At 40.4% G+C, this 22,536-nt stretch overlaps 1 protein-coding gene across 2 annotated transcripts in view; it reads right to left on the bottom strand.

The window, feature by feature from the left end:
* Snx27 (sorting nexin 27) overlaps positions 1-22,536 on the bottom strand; it is a 78,356-nt gene that overhangs the window by 12,551 nt on the left and 43,269 nt on the right. For both annotated transcript variants that reach the window (XM_028789752.1, XM_028789751.1), the window contains exons 4-8: positions 21,511-21,575; positions 16,819-16,923; positions 12,901-12,979; positions 11,754-11,917; positions 825-914 (exon numbers count right to left, since the gene is read on the bottom strand). In XM_028789752.1, the coding sequence (XP_028645585.1) occupies positions 825-914; positions 11,754-11,917; positions 12,901-12,979; positions 16,819-16,923; positions 21,511-21,575 (503 nt within the window). The remainder of the gene's footprint in view (positions 1-824; positions 915-11,753; positions 11,918-12,900; positions 12,980-16,818; positions 16,924-21,510; positions 21,576-22,536) is intronic.

The raw sequence follows: 22,536 nt of genomic DNA, 5'->3' as shown, positions 1-22,536 counted from the left end.
CGCTTATTCTTGTTTACCTCACCACTAGGGAGGCTGGTATAGGATATTCAAGTCAAATTCAAGGCCAGCCTAGACAACACAGAGAGTTTAAGGCCAGCCTGGGCTACATACCAAGCTCCAGGCTGACCTGGCTGAGACCTGTTCTAGGATAAACAAATACTAAACATTTTTTAAAAATCTAAATATTAATTCTTATAGATTATGATGTTTTTAAAGGTTTTTTAAAAAATTTATTTTATGTGCATTGACTGTTTCATCTGTATGTACATATGTATATCATGTGTGTGCCTGGTGCCCACAGAGGCCAGAAGATGCATCAGATTCCCTGGGACTGGAGTTACAGAGAGTTGAGAGCATCCACGGGTGCTGGGAATATCAACAGTGCTCTTAACCGCTGAGCGACTCTGCAGCCTTGGTGTGTTTTACGGTCACTGTTGTTGGTCTGTGACAGGACTCATTAACCCAGCCTGGCGTTAAACTCACTGCATGGCTAAGGGCAGCCTTTCCTTCCAGTCTCCACTGCCACAGAGTGAGTGCTAGAAGTACAGAAGTAGGTCACTATCTCCAGCTTCGTTTTATCAATTTTCAAACAAATATTGTTTAGCTATTACTAAAATTGATAAATTATTAAAAATTAAGTTACTAAAAACTATGTGCCTATGTATAATCTAAACTTTTTTATGTAATAATGGGGAAACACAAGGATTTTTCATCAAAGTTGATATGTTCCACCTCTTAATTTATCAAGCCTCTGACCAGGTTGTGGTACCTTTCCACATCAGATAAAACAGGACATTTAAGAAGCAATGAAGACACAAACTTACCATGACCATCTTCCTCTGTTCATACAGCTTCTGTAACTGGTAAGATTTCTCCTCTGCTTTAATGTAACCTTTCTTTACATCATCAACAGCCTATCACAAAGCACAGACAGAAAGAACATTTACTCAGAAGCATTTTCAGGAAAGCTTATATTCACCTGGACCACCCCCATCATCGCCACAGTGAACTGTCACCACACAGAAGACCTTACTAGAATAACTAGCACTGAAGGACGGCAGCATATGAGAAATCTCTGTGGAGAGCGCACTAAATGTGTGAGAGCAACAACAAGAGCAAGGAGAGAGAGTGCACATTATCTCTTAAAAACAACCATGATAAAACAAAGTGTACGTATGGCAAAAAAGTGTGCACTGTGCAGTTACAACAGGAGCAGCTGTAACCATAGTTACCAGAGAAGCCTAAGACAGACTTCCCTAGGCAGGCAAGTGAGAAACTTTCAGCTGAAGACAGGGAACAGGGAATAGATCTGCTGGATTTAAGTGAAGCGTTTCTGACTTAAGGCAATGAGCTTATGTGTGTGGCTAAAATAAGTAGGCTCATGCTATCTATCTATATCTGTATTTCTAAATCCATATATACACACACATACATAATGCATATACATATATATATATGGATCATGATGAGGAAGGAATGGAGTAAGATCACAGATGTTGTAACATTAAGGTACAAATTATTTCCCATTGTTTTAATTTTTTTATTATTTTTTAATAGACTGTTCCTTACTCAGGCCTATTTGGAGTTACCAATGCAGACTAGACTGATCATGGCCTCATGACTCTCCTGACTCAGACTTACATTCTGGGAATACAGGTGCGTGTGTCACCTGGTTTCCTAGAGTCCTAGAAAAGGGACTGAGTTCAAGATTGAAGTCAAGGACTGGATCAATGCCTAGCTCTATCTCCTGCCAACATCCACTTCAAAGTCACCTAAATCATCTCAATCTGGCAGACAGCCAAACATACAGATGACAATAAAAAAAGACAGAAATTAACATTTTTTGTAGTGATAAAATTTAATGAAATTATCTTTTGCAATCAAAGAAACAAAACTTTTGCTGGATGTCAGAGCCAAGTTAATAATGCAACTTGAGTTCACTTAAGACTTAACCTGCAGCCAGATGGTGGTGTGCATACCTTTAATCCCAGCATTCAGGGGACAGAGTCAGGGTGATCTCTATGAGTTTGAAGCCAGCCTGGTCTACAGAGTTAGTTCCAGGACAGTCAAGACTACAGAGAAACTCTATCTTAAAAAGCAAAACAAACAAACTTAACCTGCTATCTAACCTACTGTATATTCAGCCTGCTTAGGCTTAATCCACCTTTAAAAGAACAAATGTAACAACCAACTTTACTATGCCTTGAATTTCTCATTTACAACCTAAGCTAACACATAGCTGTAATCTTAAATTATATACTCTTCCATGCCTCAAAAGTCATGTGTGTGTGTCTGTGTGTCTGTGTGTGTGTCTGTGTATGTAATCATTTGCTGAAAGCAACTTTGTAAAAAAAATATCAACCATAAAGACTTCTATAAAATACTCTTATTCCTTTCCCATGCCACATGTTCTGTGCTATTCAATAAATACAGAACCAAGCGCTCTGTTAGGGACAGTCCAGTAGCAGAGAACATTCAGGTGGGCAAACACACACACAACAGACAGCCTATTGACAGACCAGTAGTCAGACTACAGACAAATGGACAATAAACAGAAGTGAAAAATCAAATTTGGGCTCATCCTTTTTCCCAATGATAAAAGTATTTATTTTTGTTTGGTTCTAATTCTTAATACCTATAATGATATTTGTCAATATAAATTGCATCCAAGCATTTGAGGGATAACTTCCCAGGGCAGAGGTGATTCAATCTACTGTAGCAGTATTAAGTCTTTCCAAATTCACCAGTAAAATGTTTTCTTTATACACACACATACACACGCACGCGTGCACACAGCTCACACTGTAGCTCGAGCTGGTGCCAAATATGCAGCCATCCCTCTTTCTCAGCCACTTCAGTGCGGAGATGACAGCTGGGTGTCATCTTACCTGCCTTTTCTTCTAATCAAGGTTAAACTGGTGGACTACCCCTGAATGAAAATCATAAATACTGCCACATTAGATTCCTTTTTCTCTTGATTAAAAATATTTATTAAAAGTTAAGCAGCCATACAGCTAAAAGCCAAAAAAAAAAGCAGTATAAAAATAGTCTCTCATTTGAGCTTCAACACAGAAAGACAGCTATTGGAAATGTTTTATGATCATCCTTACAAAATTCAACATGTCCTGCTTACTGATAATCTCTTCCTCCTATACTGGGGATTGAGCCCAGAGCCTCATGCACACTAGGCAAGCACTCTACCCCTGAACCTCATAGCTAGCCCTATACCAATACAGTTTTACTTTTTTTCAGGTTGGTCCTGAATGTACAGTTCTCTTGCTTCAGCCCCCAGAGTGCTGGGATTACAGTCATACACCATACCTCAGCAGGCTTTAAGGGAAAGTCTTTTCCTAACTTCTCAATTAAAAAAAAAAAGATAAAAGTTTAATCAGGGGCTGGAGGTCCTGAATACCGATTGCTCTTTTAGAGGACTGGGTGAGTTCTTAGCAACTCACAACTACCTGTAACTCCAGTTCCAGAGGGATCTGATATCCTCTGGCCTCCACAGGTACCTGCATGCCCATGGTGCACATAAATTCACAAAAGCACACAGATACACATAGAAAATATTTTTAAAATATTTAATCATAAGTATGCAAACAATGTTCAAAGCTACCTGCTTTACTGGCTTCCTTTAATAATTTAAAAATATTGTCTGTGATGTTTATTTTATTCTTCGTGCTCTAATTTGTAACTTTCCGTTTGCAAACATCCAATTCTGGTCAGTTAACTGCAAACAATAACCTTTCTTGTTTGTTTTTGTTTCTCTGTGGAGTCCTGGCTGTCCTGGAACTCAATTTGTATACCAGGCTGGCCTTGAACTCAGAACTCCACTAGCCTCTGCTTCCTGAGCGCTGAGATCAAACATGCTGCCACCACCCGACTATAATAACCAATTGTGTTATCAAATCTTTCACAATAATCAAACACCCAAACTCCTCTAGATGCATTCAAGTGTTTTAAAAACCTGCTACAGGCTGTCATCTACTGCCACGCCCTCCTTTCCTTGCACGTTCCCTTTTAGAGTCTCATGAGTCTGAGGATGGCACAACATTAGCTTATGTATAATCTGTCAGATTTAGCTACAATTTTAAAGTAAACTACCAAGAATTCTTACCTTATTAACTTTCAATGAAAAGATTCATTACCATCATTAGGTAATATCTCACCAATTCTAAGAGACACATTATTTCACAATCCCTAAGACTGGGAAGTATCTTACAGCAAGTAATTTACTAGCTTTTACCTGGCAAATTTTTCCTTCTTAAAACAAACAAAAAAGGTACATCTTATAATTTATGACATCTTAGAAAAAATGAAATGTATTAGATTCCCTAAAATAGGGTACAAAGTAACTAAAATAATAAAGGAGAAACATAATACTATTTCACAAAAAATTTCACATAAAAAATCATCTGAGACTTGAATACTGTTAGTAGAAATATAAAATATGACCACAAAACAACAATAACATAATAGTTCTTCAAAAAACTAGAAAGTGGTTAAATTTTTTCCTCTGAAAACATATGGATTTGAACCTGGATCCCCAGTAGCTTGCTGGACAACCAATCTAGCCAAATTGGTGACCTCCAGGTTCAGTGAGAGACCCTGTCTCAAAACAAAGGGACAGTGATAGAGGAAGACTTGTGATTTCAAACTCTGGCCCTCCGTGTACACTAGCATCGGTGCACACATTCCATACACACATGAACAAAAGCACATATCACACACAAATTGGAGATGGAATTACCAGCGGATTCAGCAACCTCAATTCTAAGCATATTAAAAAAGGGGGGGTAGATTTCAAATGAACATCTACATATAAACGTTCACAGCAGCACTACTCAGCCAAGTGGTAGGAGCAACATAATGTTAAGTCAGCTACAGAATCCCACTGCAGGAGGTAAGTTATAGCAATGGTGGCTGTACAAGGATGGTAGGAAGGGAAATGAGGCACTGTTGTTTAATGTGCCCAGAATCTCAATATCAAAAGGGTTCTGGAGACCTGCCACAAAAAAGGTAAGTAAGCTTAACACTCCTGAACAAGACGAACCTTAAAAAGCTGGTGTGGAGGTACATTCCTGCAACCCTAGCACTTAAGAGGGGACAGTAGGAGGGTCAGGGCTTCAAGGTCATCCTCAGTTATATGGAGAGTTCAAGACCAGCCTGTTCTACATGAGACTCTGTGTGGGGGGGTGGGGGTATAGGAATAATCACAAGGAACTGATATGAAGGACAGAACAAAGAAATTCCATATGAGAACCAGAGTTCAAAAAGAGAACAACAGATTAGAAGTTAATCAATTTAATCATTCAAACAATTTGCCAGATCAGGAAAGACAATTTCCACACATAGCTCAACATAATGAAGGAAAATATATCCAGAGCAGGGTACATGATTCTGAGCCAGGCATGATGGCACATGCCTATAATCCCCACATGGAATCTGTAATGCAAGTAGATACAAGTCAATGCCAGGACTACACACTGAGTTCTACACAAGTGTGATGGCTAATCTTGGTTGTCAAATTGACATCTGGAATTAACTAAAACCCAACAGCTGAGCACACTTGCATGTACTGAATAGCTGCTGTGTTCATTAACTTTCTATCAGGTAGCAGACATTGCTGAACCAGTGGGACTAATGGGGCAGCCTATAAGGTAGCCTAATAAACACACACAAGCACGAACATGCATGTATATAATGAGTCTGTATCTCTGAAGAACCCTAACTAGTACAGACCGTGGTACCAGGAGTAGTTCTAGAGAAACAGAATTATAAGGATGATTTTTCTTTCTGTCTTTTGTTTGGTTGGTTTTTCAAATCGAGTTTTTCTGTGTAGCTCTGGCTGTCCTGGAACTCACTCTGTAAACCAGGCTGGCCTCAAACTCAGAGATCCACCTGCCTCTGCCTCTCTGCCTCTCTGCCTCTCTGCCTCTGTGCCTCTGCCTCTCTCTGCCTCTCTGCCTCTCTGCCTCTGCCTCTCTGCCTGCCTCTGCCTCTGCCTCTCTGCCTCTCTCCTTCTCTGCCCCTCTGCCCCTCTGCGCCTCTGCCTCTCTGCCTCCTCTGCCTCCTCTGCCTCCTCTGCCTCCTCTGCCTCCTCTGCCTCCTCTGCCTCTGCCTCTGCCTCTGAGGGATTAAAAGTACATGCCACCATCACCCAGCTGAGGATGAATTTTGTAAGCCTCTGGTATAGGCATCACAATTCACTGACATTCAGCTACTGAAAACATCCCTGGCAGATGGAGAATACTGAAAACTAGAAACTCTGTGATGACAACAAGTAATCTAATGACTGTATAAACTTTTGACAGTTTGTAGATAAAGAAAATAACAGTGCTGGATGAGTCTCCTAGAAGCTCCTGATAAACTGACAATGGAAAAACATGAGCTCAATGAAAAATTTAGCCGGTTCTAGGTTCACATAAACTGTCTAAAGCAGTGGTTCTCAACCTGTGGGTCGTGATTCTTTTGGAAAACACAGATATCTACACTGCATTATAACAGTATCAAAGTTACAGTTATGTAGAGTAGCAATGAAATAATATTTTGGCTGGGGATCACCATAACATGAGGAACTGTATTAAAAGGTCGCAGCCTTAGCCAAGTTGAGAACCACTGGTCTAAAGGTTTCTAAGTGTGCCCTGGAAGAGAATCTTCTCTTCAGCAGCCACAGCTCAAGCTGAAGACAACCAAACCTAAGCTCTCATTCTAAGGTTGGCTGACTTACAGTACTTTACTCAAGTCCCAGCCCCAGAGGGCCCCAGTGTTTAAGGACACTGATAGGCAGGAACAGGATCTTCTAAACTTGGGATGAAGATTTGTGGGAGAACCCAAAGCTAAGAACTTTGAACCCTCAGATTCTCAGGGGTTTAACTCATATGAGGAAGTAGTCTCCCCACGCTTAGTGGAGGATGTACCCCCAACCCCTGAAGTATTGCCCTCTCCACCTTTGCCTGGAGGAATTAACTGTTCACTGTATGCTGAAGCAGCAGTGATTTTCTCTGAAGGAGACACCAAGCAAGCCAATCTTGATGTCCCTCAGGGCCCATCAATAGTCACCTCTAAACCCATAACTAGACTTAAGGCTAGGCAAGCTCCTAAAGGGAAGATCAAAGGTGTGGTCATGAAGGAGTGCACCATATCACTAAAGGGCTTAATGAGTTTGCTAATTCATTCAAACATAAATCTTAAGAATATTAATGGGAATGGATTTTAAGAGTATTGAGTAAGGTAGAGAAATATAAAACTCGATCAATCAGGCTGAGTTTATACATATGGACCCTCTAAGTGGAGACTCTAGGTTTAATATGGAAGCTCATGCAATTAAAAGGTATCAAAAGTTTGACTGGTTGGCAGAAGGATTTGCCAAAAGATAGGCTAAAGAAAAGATTCCTGAAGATTCCGGATATCCATTGGCTCAGTGTTGATGAGGATTTTAAGGCTCAGGGAAATTGCAATGCTAAAGTGGATACACTGTGTATCTAATCCTACAAAATAAGAAGGCCCAGAAGACATACCCTTCAGTAATACTATACAACACAAAATGGTGAGAGGGGCACTGGGACTTTTGAAGGGCTTTGTTGTCACCTTTTCCTTGTGCCAGACCTTAAAGCTGGAGATGCCAGTACTCAGCTGGATGAATACAATGTAATGGGTTTAACTGGGCCCTCGGGTAGCAGGGGCCAGACAGCAGCACCAAGTCATGAAAGGCAAGGCAAGGCAAGCAAAGCTACTATAATGGTCTAACCTGTAATGGTCAGCATTGGCAAAGTGATTTTTATAGTAGCGTGACCTTAGTGGACCTTTTTGGTACTGACTAATCAGTTGTAGTGTTTACAGGCATGAAATAGATAAGAAGCCTACAGCATTTCTGTTGATCTGTAAACCAGAAAAACTCAAACAAATATAAGAAAGGATATAATACTGGGAGGTAAGGGGAAATCTCCGCCTGTGACCCAATTACCAGAATTGAACCAGTTTGCAGATCCAGAATCCCTTGAACAAAAGGACCTTAGTAAAGTCCTTAAGAGTTACTGTTAGCCTTTCACTAGTTCTTTCCTAGAGGGACCTACAGACTTTTACAAGGGTCACTGTATTCTGGGAGAAAGGAAACAATCAGACTTCCCAGGGTCAATTGGATACTGGTTCTGAATTGACATTGATTCTTAAAGACCCCAAGAAGTATCATGTCCCTCCAGTTAAAGTAGGGGCTTAGGGAGGTGAGGTGATTAATAAAGTTTTGGCTAAAGTCCAATGCACAGTGGTCCAGAGGGTTTTAATATGATATAAGTATGTGGGGCAAACACTTGTAACCTTAGTCCTGGGGTAGGCAATGACAGCAGGAACTCTGGGATTTGCTAGCCAGCCAGACTAGCATAAATGATGTTTCTCAAGCCTTGCGAAAGACCACACCTCAAAGACAAAGGAAAATTCCTAAGGAACAGCAAACGCTGACTTCTGGCTTCCACACACATAGGCATTTATGCTCACTCACATTACCCCGCTCTTCACACAAATGAAGGAAAACATTCTTATGATAACATCCCCATTCATGAAGGGAACCTTAGGTCTGGACTATGAAAAAGGAATGCTATACAGACAGGTCAACCTGGGTATCACCATCAAATCTAACAGCATTAAACCAAATCTTGTATATCCAATCACATTTTACTATGGTTGTTTATATTACAGTCATGTCCATGTATTAAGTCCCTGTTAACACACACACAAACACACACAACCAAAAGGAAGGGAGATGACTCAGAGGGTGAAAGTGCTTGCTCTACAAGCATCCTAGTTTGAATCTAAGCATCATGGGGAGGAGACAGGCAGATCCAGAGATCACTGGCTAATCATCATAACCTAAAAGATGAGCTTCTGGTTCAGTGAAAGATTCTATCTCAAGACAAGAACACAGAGGATGAGTAAGGAAGGCTGTACTGGCTGGTTTTATGTCAATTTGACACAGGCTGGAGTTATCACGGAGAGGGGAACTTCAGTTGAGGAAATGCCTCCATGAGATCCAGCAGTAAGGCATTTTCTCAATTACTGATCAAGGGGGGAGGGCCCATTGTGGGTGGTGCCATTTCTGGGCTGGTAGTCTTGGGTTCTATAAAAAAGCAGGCTGAACAAGCTAGAAGAAGCAAGATAGTAAATAACATCCCTCCATGGTCTCTCCATCAGCTCCTGCTTCCTGACCTGCTTGAGTTCCTGTCCTGATTTCCTTTGGTGATGAACAGTAATGTGGAAGTGTAAGCTGAATAAACCCTTTCCTCCCCAACTTGCTTCTTGATCATGATATTTGTGCAGGAATAGAAACCCTGACTAAGACAAGTAGGTACCAGCATAGTGGGGGTATTCCTGTGACAAACTGACCATGTTTTGGGGAGGACCGTGGAAAGACTGGAACTTTTTGCTAGAAGAGCCATTGGAATGTTAAGAGCTCTGTGGGATATTCTGTAGGAGCTTGGAAGATAATGTTGAGAACACTGCAGAAGATGGAGGCCTGGCTTGTGAAATTTCAGAGGGAAGATTAAAGTCTCTTATCAGGGCTGTTGCTATTTTGATTGTGAAGATTCTGTGGTTTTGGTTAGCTGGGGCTGAAGCATCAGCTATGATTAACAAGATACCAGAACTACTAAAGTTAAACCTGTAGATTACTGGGACAATTGATGCCGGTCAGCTGGAGCTAAGAAATTAGTGGTGATTAAGAAGAGACCAGCATCACTGAAGTAACATCTTCTGGGAGGTTTTTTTTTAAGAGCACAGAGGCTGTGTTCCAGAGATAGTCACAGTTGTACCTCATGCTGTGGCTGGACTTGGTAATGTGTAAGAGTCAGCCAGGTGGTACTGGTTTTGAAGGAATGAAGGGATCATGAAGAACAGCTGAGGCTTGGCACTGTAAGAGGCCGCAGAAGGCCATTGGTGAAGTTGCAGCCTCAGTTGCAATTGATGGCCCAGGATTGAAGGGGTCATGCAAAAGAGCTGAGGTTTGGCACCATGAAGAGAGTCTGTGAGAGGCCATTGGTAAAGCCTGGTTGCAGTGGACGGCAGCAGTGTTTGGAGATGCCAGTAGCATGAGATGACCACCAAGAACAGCAGCAGCAGTGGAGTACAGGCAGCTGGAGCCTAAAGACAAGGTGTGTGCTACAAAGGGCAGAGCTGGAGAAGTGACCCAAGCCCTTGGAGGAGCCCAGAAGATTGTGAGTGGGTCCCAGACGTTGGACGGTTGGAGTTTGAGTTTACTTTTGATTGTGATTGTGCCCTGATCTTTTTCCCTCTTGAAGGAAGAAAGTATTTTAGAAGAGCCCACAGTTAAAGAGATTTTTAATTGTAAAAAGACTTTGGATTTTAAAAGACATTGGATATTCTTTTTAAAGGGACTGAAATTTTAATATGTAAGAATTTGCAAAGACTGAGACTTTTAAAGTTATTTAGATCTTGGGGATGAATAAGAAAGTAAGGGTTGAGGCTTAATAGTGATGTGTTTATGTGTCAAGTTGACAAGAGGTCAATTTTACTAGCTGGTTTTGTGTCAACTTGACACAAGCTGGAGTCATCACGGAGAGGGGAGACTCCCTTGAGGAAATGCCTCCATGAGATCCAGCAGTAAGGTATTTTCTCAATTAGTGATCAAGGGGGGAGGGGCCATTGTGAGTGGTACCATTCCTGGGGTGGTAGTCTTGGGTTCTATAAGAAAGCAGGCTGAGCAAGCCAGTAAGTAACATCCCTCCATGGCCTCTGCATCAGCTCCTGCATCCTGACCTGCTTGAGTTCCAGTCCTGACCTCCTTTGGTGATGAACAGCAATGTGGAAGTGTAAGCTGAATAAATCCTTTCCTCCCCAATTGTTTCTTGGTCATGATGTTTGTGCAAGAATGGAAACCCTAAGACAAAGGTACTTGATGTTCTGCTCTGGCCCCAGTGTATGCGTATACTGGCATGCACAGTGGCACATTTAAATGCATGTATCACATACATATAACACACACAGAAAGACAAACAGACAGACAGACACACAGATACACACACACAATCCAAAACCCAAAAGATGAAGCTCCTGGACTACTTAACATGGCCAGTTTGCAGGACAGTGAACATGAGAATTCATCCACTTGCCAGGAATGCAGTTTACTCCCAACTCTTCCAAGTTGGAAGGTCCTATGCTTTAGACTTTTTTGGGCTTACTATACATAACTGTATTTCTTATTTATTCATGTCCTTTAAAATATCTAGTAAATATCAAATTTCCTGAGCTCTGTGAGTACTGCAAATTATTTAAACCAGCTGTGTGTGTGTGTGTGTGTGTGTGTGTGTGTGTGTGTTCATGGAAATCTGATTGCAGCAAACAGCTTACCAGGCTTAGAGGACTTGAAACTAGGTCTAAAATGGGGGCAGTTTGAGGAATTTAGCCCTTGACCTGTGGGATTTGATATTTCCAGGCAGATAGTGTCAGAACTGCATTACATTTAATGATGTGTAGAGTGGTATCCACCGAAGAATCATAATACACATGCTGGTAGGGTCAAATTCCTATACCCTTTGACGTCACAAAAGTCTTTGCATTGATTTTGTGATATAAGAATGAAGTAAAAGCCATACATTTTGCTTTTCTCAGCCCCACATAATATATATAATATTGCTTTAGAAATTCTAAGTACTACTTCGACCCAAGGATTCACACTGAACAGTCAAATTACTAACTATACAAGAAAAGAACCTAGCTTTTAGCAGGAAGACTTATTCACCCACCTGATGAAAGAAGTATGTAACAGCAAGGTCATTGTCATTTAAGAGGACTTCTTCTTCTGTTGTAAAGAGCCACTTGCGAATGGTCAGGCAGGTGCCTGGCACAGCTGACGTATAATTCTGGACGTAGAGTTTATGAGGAAATTCATTAGGTGCCAGCTTACGTACTGAAGAAGACAAAACAAAGAAAGCTGAGTGGAGATATGTATAGGAGTTTTCCTACTAGAAACTGTACTCAGCAGACCAACAATGGTAGACTGTCATTAATTAGAACATCAGCTCCAATTCATCAAGCAAGTCTATCTACCTCAGGAGCAGAAAACAACCAAATGCCCAGCCAAATCCACTCTTTCTAACTATGAGTCTAGCCAGTAAAGCAAATGAGTGAAATCTGCTGCTTAGATAACAGGTCCTTTAGATAACATGACTGCGGAGAGAGTGCCAACTCCAAATTCAGTTAAAATGTTTGATCTATGACCTGTTACATTACAAACATCTAAGTGGACATGCTAGGTCCACCAAACATCTTCAGAGCAGCCTCTTCTCTTACCCAGCTATGGGCCATTCACAGTGTACAGCATTTATCCATACAGAAATAAAAGGTACTTCTCATCCACTTCCCAAATCCTAAGGCGTTTCTCACACTCCAGGTGTCTACTGAGCAGCGTCTGACCAGCCTGGCTCCACTGTGGCTGGATCACAGTGTGCCTCCATGCCTCGCTTAACTCCTTCCAAATCTACACTAGCTCTCCTAATCTTTCTTGAGGCTTTCTTACCTGGCTTTACAACACTGCGAAAGACAGACTCAGTATTTCTCCTTTACAGAAAGCTTACAAAGGATAAGATTAGAATCCAAGCATCCTGGCATCTTACCAATTCTTTACAACACAATTGATAACTGTGTATTAGGACACTGAGAGTTGGGAAGAAAATTAATAGGAAGATAGCTGCTCCCAAATTTTCAAAGTTACTATATACTGACAAAAGAAGAAAATGGATGAATACTGATCAGAAATTCTTTATAAGATCTGCCAAGCATGCTTGCTGAAGACAGTATTAATAAGTGGGCTCTCCTCTCAGCAGTTTTTGTCCAACAGTATTAGACTAAAACACCCCCAAACAAAATACAGTAACAGCTATTGGCACTTACCAAAGGAATGATTGATCACTTCAAATAAGGCAAAGTAATTCACTGTTGTACTGTCCATGCCAACCTTTGCTGCAATAGCCTGAAGTTTAAACAGGATACAATTATTTCAGGAAAAGTAAGAACAAACAATGCTATGGGGGCGGGTACATGCACAAGCAGAGGGAAAGAAGACACTGTATCCTGGCTTTATAAAAACTACCATGGCCCACAGGTATCCTTAAGGTGCACGTGTGCACACAGATGCACAAACCCAAATATAAGCTGTCCTCTCTCTTCCATGAGCAACTGTCTCTTTGATACAAGTCAGCAATAGTTCCTCCTTAGTGTCAAATATCCTTTCTCAAATATGGATTAATTTCACAAAGATTTTTTTTAGATATATTTTTACTAATGTGTATGTGTGTGTGTCTGTGTGAATGATGCCATATGTATGTGGATATGTGGTTAGTCACAGACACCAGAAAAAGACAATGAACCACTTAGAACTGAGTTATCTCTCCAGCCCTCACAAAGGTCTTTTATATCACTTAAAGAAATACACTTGCCTGGCAGTGGTAGCACAGGCCTTTAATCCCAGCACTTGGGAGGCAGAGGCCAGCCTGGTCTACAGAGTAAGTTCTAGGACAGCCCAGGTTATACAGAGAAACCCTGTCTCGAAAAACCAAAAAAAATAAAAAAATAAAAAGAAATACACTTGATAAGACAGATCATAAAATAAAAACTATTTTAAAAAAATATTTGAAATGTTTATTTTAGAATGTGTGTGTGTGGCTGTGTATGGGGATGGTGAGCTTATATGGAAGTCAGAGAACAACTTGCAAGAATCAGCTCTCCTCCAACCATGTGTGTCCCAAGGATTACACTCAGGTTGTTAGGCTTACAGGAAAATGCCTTTATCCACTCAGTCACTTCATTACACCTGAGAACAAATTCTCTGATACCCAGTCTCACACATTCAGCTTTTACGTTTACTATAGGCTATTAACATACAAGATCTCAACCTTTGACTATTTATTTATGTTTATTGTATGTGTGTGAGTGTTTTGCCTGCATGTCTGTCTGTTTTTTGTTGTTTTTTCTTCTTTCTTTCTTTTTGTTTGTTTGTTTGTTTGTTTTTCGAGACAGGGTTTCTCTGTGTAGCCCTGGCTGTCCTGGAACTCACTCTGTAGACCAGGCTGGCCTCGAACTCAGAAATCTGCCTGCCTCTGCCTCCCAAGTGCTGGGATTAAAGGTGTGCGCCACCACCGCCCGGCATCTGTCTAACTGTTGCCCATGAAAGCCAGAAGATGCAGATCCCCAAGAATGCAGTTATGGATAGTTATAAACAGCCATGTGAGTGTTGGGAATCAAACCCAGGTCTTCTGAAAGAGCAGCCAGCACTATGGCTGCTAAGCCATCTCTCCAGACCCCTCAACCTTTGATTTTTGTTTGGTTTAGAGATAGGATTTCTCTATGTTGGCTACCAGCCTTGAACTCCTAGACTCAAGTGGTCTTCCTCACCTGGAACTAGATCTGTGTATTTCTGTGTTTGATTCTTGAGCTTAAAGCATTGTTAATTCTTGTCAGAATTTACAAGCCATTTTTATTTTTCAGATGATATATGTTCTAAACTGAGGACAATGTACCTCTTTCTTAAAAATTACAATCACTAAAATCTTCATGAACAAAATGTTCATGAAGTAACAAAATGTTGACAAGCAGCATATTAAACAAGAACCAATTAATCCTTTCTGGAAACTAAGGACTTCATGTACAAATAAATCAAAATTGAAATTTCATATACATAACAAAAAGAAAAAAAAAGCACAAAGCAGACAATGGTAATAACTAAGGCATCAATTCTTAACCCTGAAAATTAGCAGTAAAGGAAATGATTAAATATTTATCCTTTCTCCCCCTCAAACAGCTTTTCTCTAATTTGTTATTTTTCTAGGGAAAGTTACTTATAGAATTATAGCTATGTAAGAAAAAAAAAGAGGGATTGAGAACCGAAAACCAGCACTTTGCAGCTTTTACAAATTGTTGATGGAGGCAACAATTATCGATGCACAGACATTCCGTAGTGAAGAGATCAGGTAATCACCACTAAACTGCTAATGAGTCACATACCATGTATCACAACTACAGACTGGGCAGTGTCCACTGAGAAACAACGTACTATATTTTGTTACAGCCTCATTAGGAAGCATTTGAATTTTGTATTTAAAAACAGAACTTGAATATAATAAAGCCTCTAGAGCACATTTCTATTCATCGGAAACGCAGGGAACTAGAAGGACATGATCAACGACCTACAAGGAAACACGAAGGCAAGCTCAGAATGACCCAACATCCACATGTGTACACACAAAGCAGGGAAGGGAAGGGAGACAGCTTACAGTAAATGAAACAAAAGTGCACAGAGATAAGTACCTGCTTAGATCCAGATTTAACAAAGCAACTATAAAAATCATTTTTATAACTGAAAAATTCTAACTATGGAGTTAAAAGAAGTAGTGCTCTTTTTAAAATTTGATAATGGCACATTGGACAAAGAATGTGTTTTAGATGTATGCTGAAGTACACACAGCTCTACCATGGTGTTTGCTTAAAAAAACAAACCAAACCAAAAACAAACAAACAAACAAAAAACCGTAAAGGGAAAGGAAAAAAGGGTACATGATGTAAGTGTGGCAAGACCTGGATTGTTACTAAATATGACCGATAAAGGAACTGGGAGTATAGCTCAGTGGTAGAGCACTTTTGCAGCATGCCCAAGTCCCCGGGTTTTATATCTCACATAATAAAAAAAAGTATATAGGGAAACTTATGATTTGATTCTATTCTGATTTTACATATGTTTAAAACAAGTCCTTTAGAGGACTGGAAAAAATAGCTTTGTGGGAAAAACACTTGCAGTGCAAGTGTGAGAAACACAGTTCAGATCTCTAGTGCCTACATAAATGCTGGGAGCTCTAAGGACTCCCTGTAATCCAACCCCCATGAGGTAAAGACAAGGAGTTCCTAGTTCAAATTGGCTAGAAAGACTAGTCAAATCACCAAGCTCCAGTTTAGCAAGAGACCCTGCCTTAGTCTGTAAGGTGGAGAAGCAATCTAAGAAGACACCTACTGTCAACTTCTGGTTTCCACAAGCATGTACATCTGAACACACATGTGCACCACAGGCACATACACATGTAACATACACACGAGGTTTTTTTTTTTCTTTTACAAGAGACTAGAAAGATGGGTTAGTGGGTGAGAACACTTGCTAACAAGCATGAGAATCTGAGTTTGAACCCTCCCACACACACAACCAAATAAAAAAGTGAGCATAAACATATATGCATTCAAGACTGTAATCCCAGCACTATTGGGGGTGAAGCCAGGAGGATTGCTGGAGTTTGCTGGCCACTGGCCTAGAGATTCTGTCTCAAAGGAGTAAGACAGAGAGTGATAGAGGACACGTAATGTTTAGGAACACATCAATGTAACCTCCAGTCTCCACAAATATGCACACAAGTATATACACATACATACATACATACACACACACACACACACACACACACACACTCTTTTTGGTTTGTTTGTTTGTTTGTTTTTTAACTACAACAACAACAAAAGAGGAGGAAGAGTAAGTTATAACCATTGCACTCTAGGGTATTTATTGTACTTTAAAAAAAAAATACAAGGTTTTGTTTTATATTCCTGAATACTCTAGTACTTGCAGAATTCTTAATCCCAAGTACTGAGATTACAAGCATACAATGCCCATGCCAATACACCCAGTTCTCATACACCTTCCTTTCAAGAAGGACAAAGTTAACTTCACAGTAGTAATATGAATTAGTAAGTGTACTCTGCACATTTTGTATGTATTAACTCATTTAATTTTTTTTTTTAGCTTCACACCATCCAATGTCAAGTTGACATTACCTGGTACACTTGGTCTGTAGTACTGTTCTTTTTAACTCTGACAGTAACAGCTGTTCCATCCGGTAATGCTACTCTCAGCTCGACATCAGACACACCATTGTAATTCTAAAGGAAGACAAAGAAAGAATTTGCATCTTAGTAAATCTTCATTCTCCTTGCTACATGCTAGCTAAATAATATCTAACATAAGAGACAGGAAGTAATTCTATTAAAACAAGAAAAAAACAGAAGTCTTAAAAGTTAATATATTTACAACTCATAAAGCTGACTTTAAGTTGTAAAAGTTATAGTCTAAGATGAACAGATATGTTGCCACTTCAAAACAGAATCCTGCTGCAATAGTCTAGGTGACGCCCAGATGAGATTTCGGCTCCCTCTTGTCACTCCATTTAGAACTTACAAAGAAGTGAGAGACAGGAGAACAAAGCTGTCTCACACTGGTTGAGTAGTTAGGCAGCTAGACAGGCTAAAGGCCCATGCTGATGTCCTCTCTGAACCTTGATATGACCAGACCATCTTCAAAACGCAAAACAGATGAAACTCAGATGTAAATTGTGTCATACCCAATATTCTAGCAAATACAATTCTTACTCTAGAGAGAACGCTTGCCTAGAATGTTTATGGCTCTAGCACCACACACACACACACCACAAACCCACCAAAAATACAAAAACAAAAATGACCCACAATCCTCATTGGTTTTGATGATAACACATATTTCTTCTTTTAAATTTTTTAGATTTATTTCATGAGTTTCGGTGCTGGCTACATGTGTGTGTATGTGCACCATGTGTATGCCCAGTGCTCACAGAGGTCAGGAAGACCTTGGGCAGATTAGCTGGGAGCCACCATTCACTTGCTGGGAATTGAACCCAGGTCTTCTACATGAGCAACAAAGGCTTCTAAGCTGCTGAACCATTTCTAGCCTCAACACATTTTTCTAATAGTTTATCTTTTGGTTGGTTTTTTGAGACACAGTTTTGCCTTGTAGCCAAGACACACACCATGAACTGAAAGCCGTCCATCTTCCTCCCTTGATCTCTAGAATGCTGGGGTTATAGGAATGAACCACCATACCCAACTTCTAAAAGATTTTGATCTTCTAATTTTTATTACTGAAAAATAATCACCTAGGAATAAGTTCATTTTCATTGACCATTAAAAATATTACTACTCTTTGCTTAAAAGCACCCTAAGCATTATGAAAGCTTCCTCCTTACCCACAGGGTTTATGTTCTAAGATCCACAAGAGATGCCAGGAAACATGGTTAATATTGACACCCTTAATGAATGCTGTTCCCACCTGCACTAAGCAACTGTCACATACTATGGCTGTAACTTTTACAGTTTAAAGTGCTTCAGCAAAACCAGTATAAATTTATTTTTTCTTGTCCATAATTTCATCGACAGAAGAGACATTCCCTCAGACCTCAGCAATCTCACCAGAATTCTTTTTCTTACTGTTGCAAGGCAAGTACTCCATGGCTCCCTTTGGCCTATGTACTGCTAACAAAACCACTCTCTTGCTTTGAAGGATTAAGAGTTATTTGAATACAGCAAGGAAGTGATGCTGGTGCAGGCAATCTGATGACTGACCAAACTCCTAGGTGACTCCCAGACAGGTGGCAGATACACAGTAAACATACTGGACAGCCCATTCAGGGGACAGCATGGAATGGACATAAAGCTTTATTGTGGTACTCAGAATACCACACAATTTGAAGTTTACATGGTGTTTATTTCTAACATACTGTATTTATATGTTTAGAGCACAGCTGACCACAGATAACAAACTGTAGACAGTACAACCGTGGATAAAGAGAGGGCACTATTATACTTTATACCCTTATCTACAGGAAACCGATAACCACGTCAGGAAAGCAAGAGATACACATAAAGAATAACCGCTGGATCACAGTATCACATAACCACCCTTCGAGCCCACTGACACTTACTGAGCACCTCCACCATGCACGATACTGTGGTAAGGCACTGGGAATAGGAAGATAATCAAGATTTAGCTCTTACCTACTGGTAGCTCACACACTCTTGTAAGCTAAAAATATAAAGTGACAAACTGATTATATGTATAAAAGTTAGAAATGAGATGGCAATACAATGATGACTGAGTTATACTAACTGCAGAAGCTCTTTGGAGGATGAAAAATTGATGACTTGAGTCATCCATCAGGGAAGACTTCAAAGAGGTGGGCCAGGAAAATGGCAGATTAGAAGCTCCTCTGCATAACAGTGAATGAGGAAAGTCAAAGTAACAAAGAATAGATTCCATTCCCAAGACAGACAGAGCAGAGCCTGAGGGATTGCAAGGGGAGTTGATAAAAACAGCTGAAAAGTACAGAGCCCCAGACGGGTGGTCAGAGAGGAGTGACCTTTGACTTGCTGTAAAGGATCAGTGACGGAAAGGACAGGCATGGAATGGAGGGAAGGTTCCCTGGAAGACACCATAAACACTAGGGAAGTGCATAATGGACTAAGAAAATCAGCAATACTCCACAGCCAATGAGAAGGCCAGTAGGCTGGCTCAGCTGATAAAGGCATCCCACTAAACTTGATGTCCTTGATGAGTTTGGTCCCCAAAACCTACATGGTGGAAGGAAGGGAAGCAACTGTTTCCCAAGTTGTCTACCATGTTGTAATGTACTGCACTACACTGCGTGTACAGAATATACATATAATAAATAATAAATGCTAAAACATATTTCATAGGTTTGGAGATGTGGCACAGTGGCAGAACATTTGGTTGGCATGTATGAGTTTTGAGGTTTGAGTTGTAGCAACATAAAGGAAAAATAAAAGTTCCAAAATGTTTGGACTAACAATATATTAGACAATGGTAGGGAATAAGATTAGACAGATGGAGAGGGACCAGGTCATGATGGGCCTTGTGAGTGCCATGTAAGAGTTCAAACTGAATCCTGAAAACTGTGGGAAGGTTTCAAACTTCTTTTTTTTTTCTTTTTTTTTTTTTGGTTTTTTTGAGACAGGGTTTCTCTGTGTAGTTCTGGCTGTTCTGGAACTCACTCTGTAGACCAGGCTGGCCTCGAACTCAGAAATCCGCCTGTCTCTGCCTCCCAAGTGCTGGGATTAAAGGCGTGCGCCACCACCGCCCGGCTGGTTTCAAACTTTTAAGTATGGAAATGGCAGTAAAATAGAACATCCTTTTTAAGACGCTTAGCTATGAATGGAGAAATATGGTTACTAAAAGGAATGAAATTTTGTTTTCTCTTTACCATAAAATATGAGCCATGCTTTTACTTAGAGACAGAGAAGTGGAGAAGGGGAGGAGAGAGAAAAGGAAGAGGGGGGAAAGAAAAAGAGAAAGGGAAAGGGGAGGGGAGAGGAAGAAGAAAAGAGGGAGACAGGGGGAGGAGAAGGGAAGGGAGAAGAGAGAAGGGGAGAAGAGAGGATTCCAGCATTTTCTCACAGCAGTAGAATTATGGCAATGAATTTTCAATTAGTCCTGCCACATATCCATTAAGAAGGTCCCCAACAAGCCGGGCAGTGGTGGCGCACGCCTTTAGTTCCAGCACTTGGGAGGCAGAGGCAGGCGGATTTCTGAGTTCGAGGCCAGCCTGGTCTACAGAGTGAGTTCCAGGACAGCCAGGACTATACAAACCCTGTCTCGAAAAACAAAACAAAACAAAACAAAAAAAAAACCAAAAAAAAAAAAAAAAAAAAGGTCCCCAACAGAAAAGAGACTCCTAAACCCAATGCCTCAGGGGCTTTGAGATCAGTCAGTCACTGTGTCACTTGTACACAATTTTATAGCATTCTAAATAGATTAAGTCACCATGTTTGCTGATGATCAGGGTCCACCAGACAATGTGGAAATAATCATAACATAACCTAAGAAATACAGAGAGAGACTTAAAAAAAATACAATTTACCAACATGTAGGTCCAGAATACCCACTGTGGCTGCTGTTTGTCATCAGATGAAAAAATTACCTTTAAAATAACTTCAAAAATAGCAAACAAAAGAGAGACTGACAGACAGATATACAGAGGAACAGCACAGTGAAGAGAAGCAAGCACTTCTAGCTCCAGCTGAGAGGAAAACAGAAGACTCACAGGAAAACAAGTGGAGCTGGAGATCACCACATTCCAATCAGCCAGACTCAAACGAAAGACAAGTTTGCTTTCTCTCACACTTGAAATTTAATTTTAACATATGTACAGGACAAGAAAGGGGAAAGGGAGTCTAACAGAAGAGAAAGGGGAACAAAAGATACAGAAGGAAAGAAGGAAAGAAAGGCTGCATCCCATTTTTCTCTTCTGTGCAGACTCTGGATTTGAATGCATAAAAATATCAATGAAAGACCAAAGCAGGAGGAGTCCTTGAAGCCGAGGAGGCCAGAGGGAAGTGACAAGGACATAATGAGAAGGGGACACGAGCAAATACGGTGACCTGTGCATCTGCACATACATGTGTGTGATTGAAAATACCAGAATGAAGGTTATTATTTTATAGCATAACTAAAAAAATAATTAAAACAAAAAGACAGAGAAGGTGAACCTGGCTCTAGGTATTAAAGAGTAGATACACACGAAAAGGAAATAGGAGAAACTCACTCATTCACAGAGCTGATTTGTAATTCATCTCACAAACATTATATATTTTTTCCCATAACTCGCTCAGCAAGAAATGATCAGGAACGGGGTGTTCACCTACCTCATCAGATTCAGACAGGAATTCCTGCATGATGTCGCTTTCACCAATGACTCGAATTGAACACACTGTAGAAAAAGAAAAAAAAAAACCAGTATCAGGCCCTAAGTCAGGAATATACAGAATATACCAAAAAGTTTACATTTAAAACTTCAGGGCAAAGCATGGTCATACCTATCTGCAATTCTAGTACTTCAGAAACTGTAGCAGGAAGTTTGCTGCAAGTTCAAGGTCAGCTTGAACTTTAGAGTGATTTCTAGACTAACCTGAGCTATACAGCAAAACCTTGTATAAAAATGTATACAAAGCCTTGCAGTGGCGGCTCATGCTTTTAATCGCCACACTCAAGAGTCAGAGATAGGTGATCCCTGTAAGGTCAAGGCCAACCTGGTCTACAGAGTTGAGTCCCAGGACAGCCAGGTCTATACAGAGAAACATATTGGGATGTGGGAGTGAGAGGGAACATACAGAAAAATTTAAATTAGTAGCAGGCAATTATAACCTAATATATGTATCCTTAGTATATGAATCTTAAGGCTGGAGAGATGGCTCAGTGGATAAGAGCACCGACTGCTCTTCCAGAGGTCCTGAGTTCAATTCCCAGAAACCACATGGTGGCTCACAACCATCTGTAATGGGATCTGGTGCTCTCTTCTGGTGTGTCTGAAGAGAGCAATGGTGTACTCATAGACATAAAAATGAATCTTAAGGCCTGGTAAAAATTCATATAAATATGGTATAGAACAGTACAATAAAAGGAAACATAAAGATATAGTGATCTATGGGAGACAGACAGTAAGACAGGGAGACACAGAGAGCAAGACACAGGGAAGGTGAGGACAGAGGAAGGAGAGGAGGGAAGCAGGTAACTAAGTAACTGGTTATCTAATCTAGGGTAGCTCTCCACCCCAAGGATAGCAAATTACATTGACAATTCTACTGCATTTTTTTAAGTACTCTATCTAACACCCCTACAGCATACTCAGAGGGCCAGTTTACTTTAGGAAAAGGTAAAAACAGGGGGTTCCA

The sequence above is a fragment of the Grammomys surdaster genome, unplaced genomic scaffold (genome assembly GCF_004785775.1).
Source record: "Grammomys surdaster isolate TR1022 unplaced genomic scaffold, NIH_TR_1.0 125849, whole genome shotgun sequence".
In the NCBI taxonomy this organism is placed as follows: domain Eukaryota; kingdom Metazoa; phylum Chordata; class Mammalia; order Rodentia; family Muridae; genus Grammomys; species Grammomys surdaster.
The sequence above is the reverse complement of the archived record's forward strand: the minus strand, read 5'-3'. Positions and strand labels throughout refer to the sequence as shown.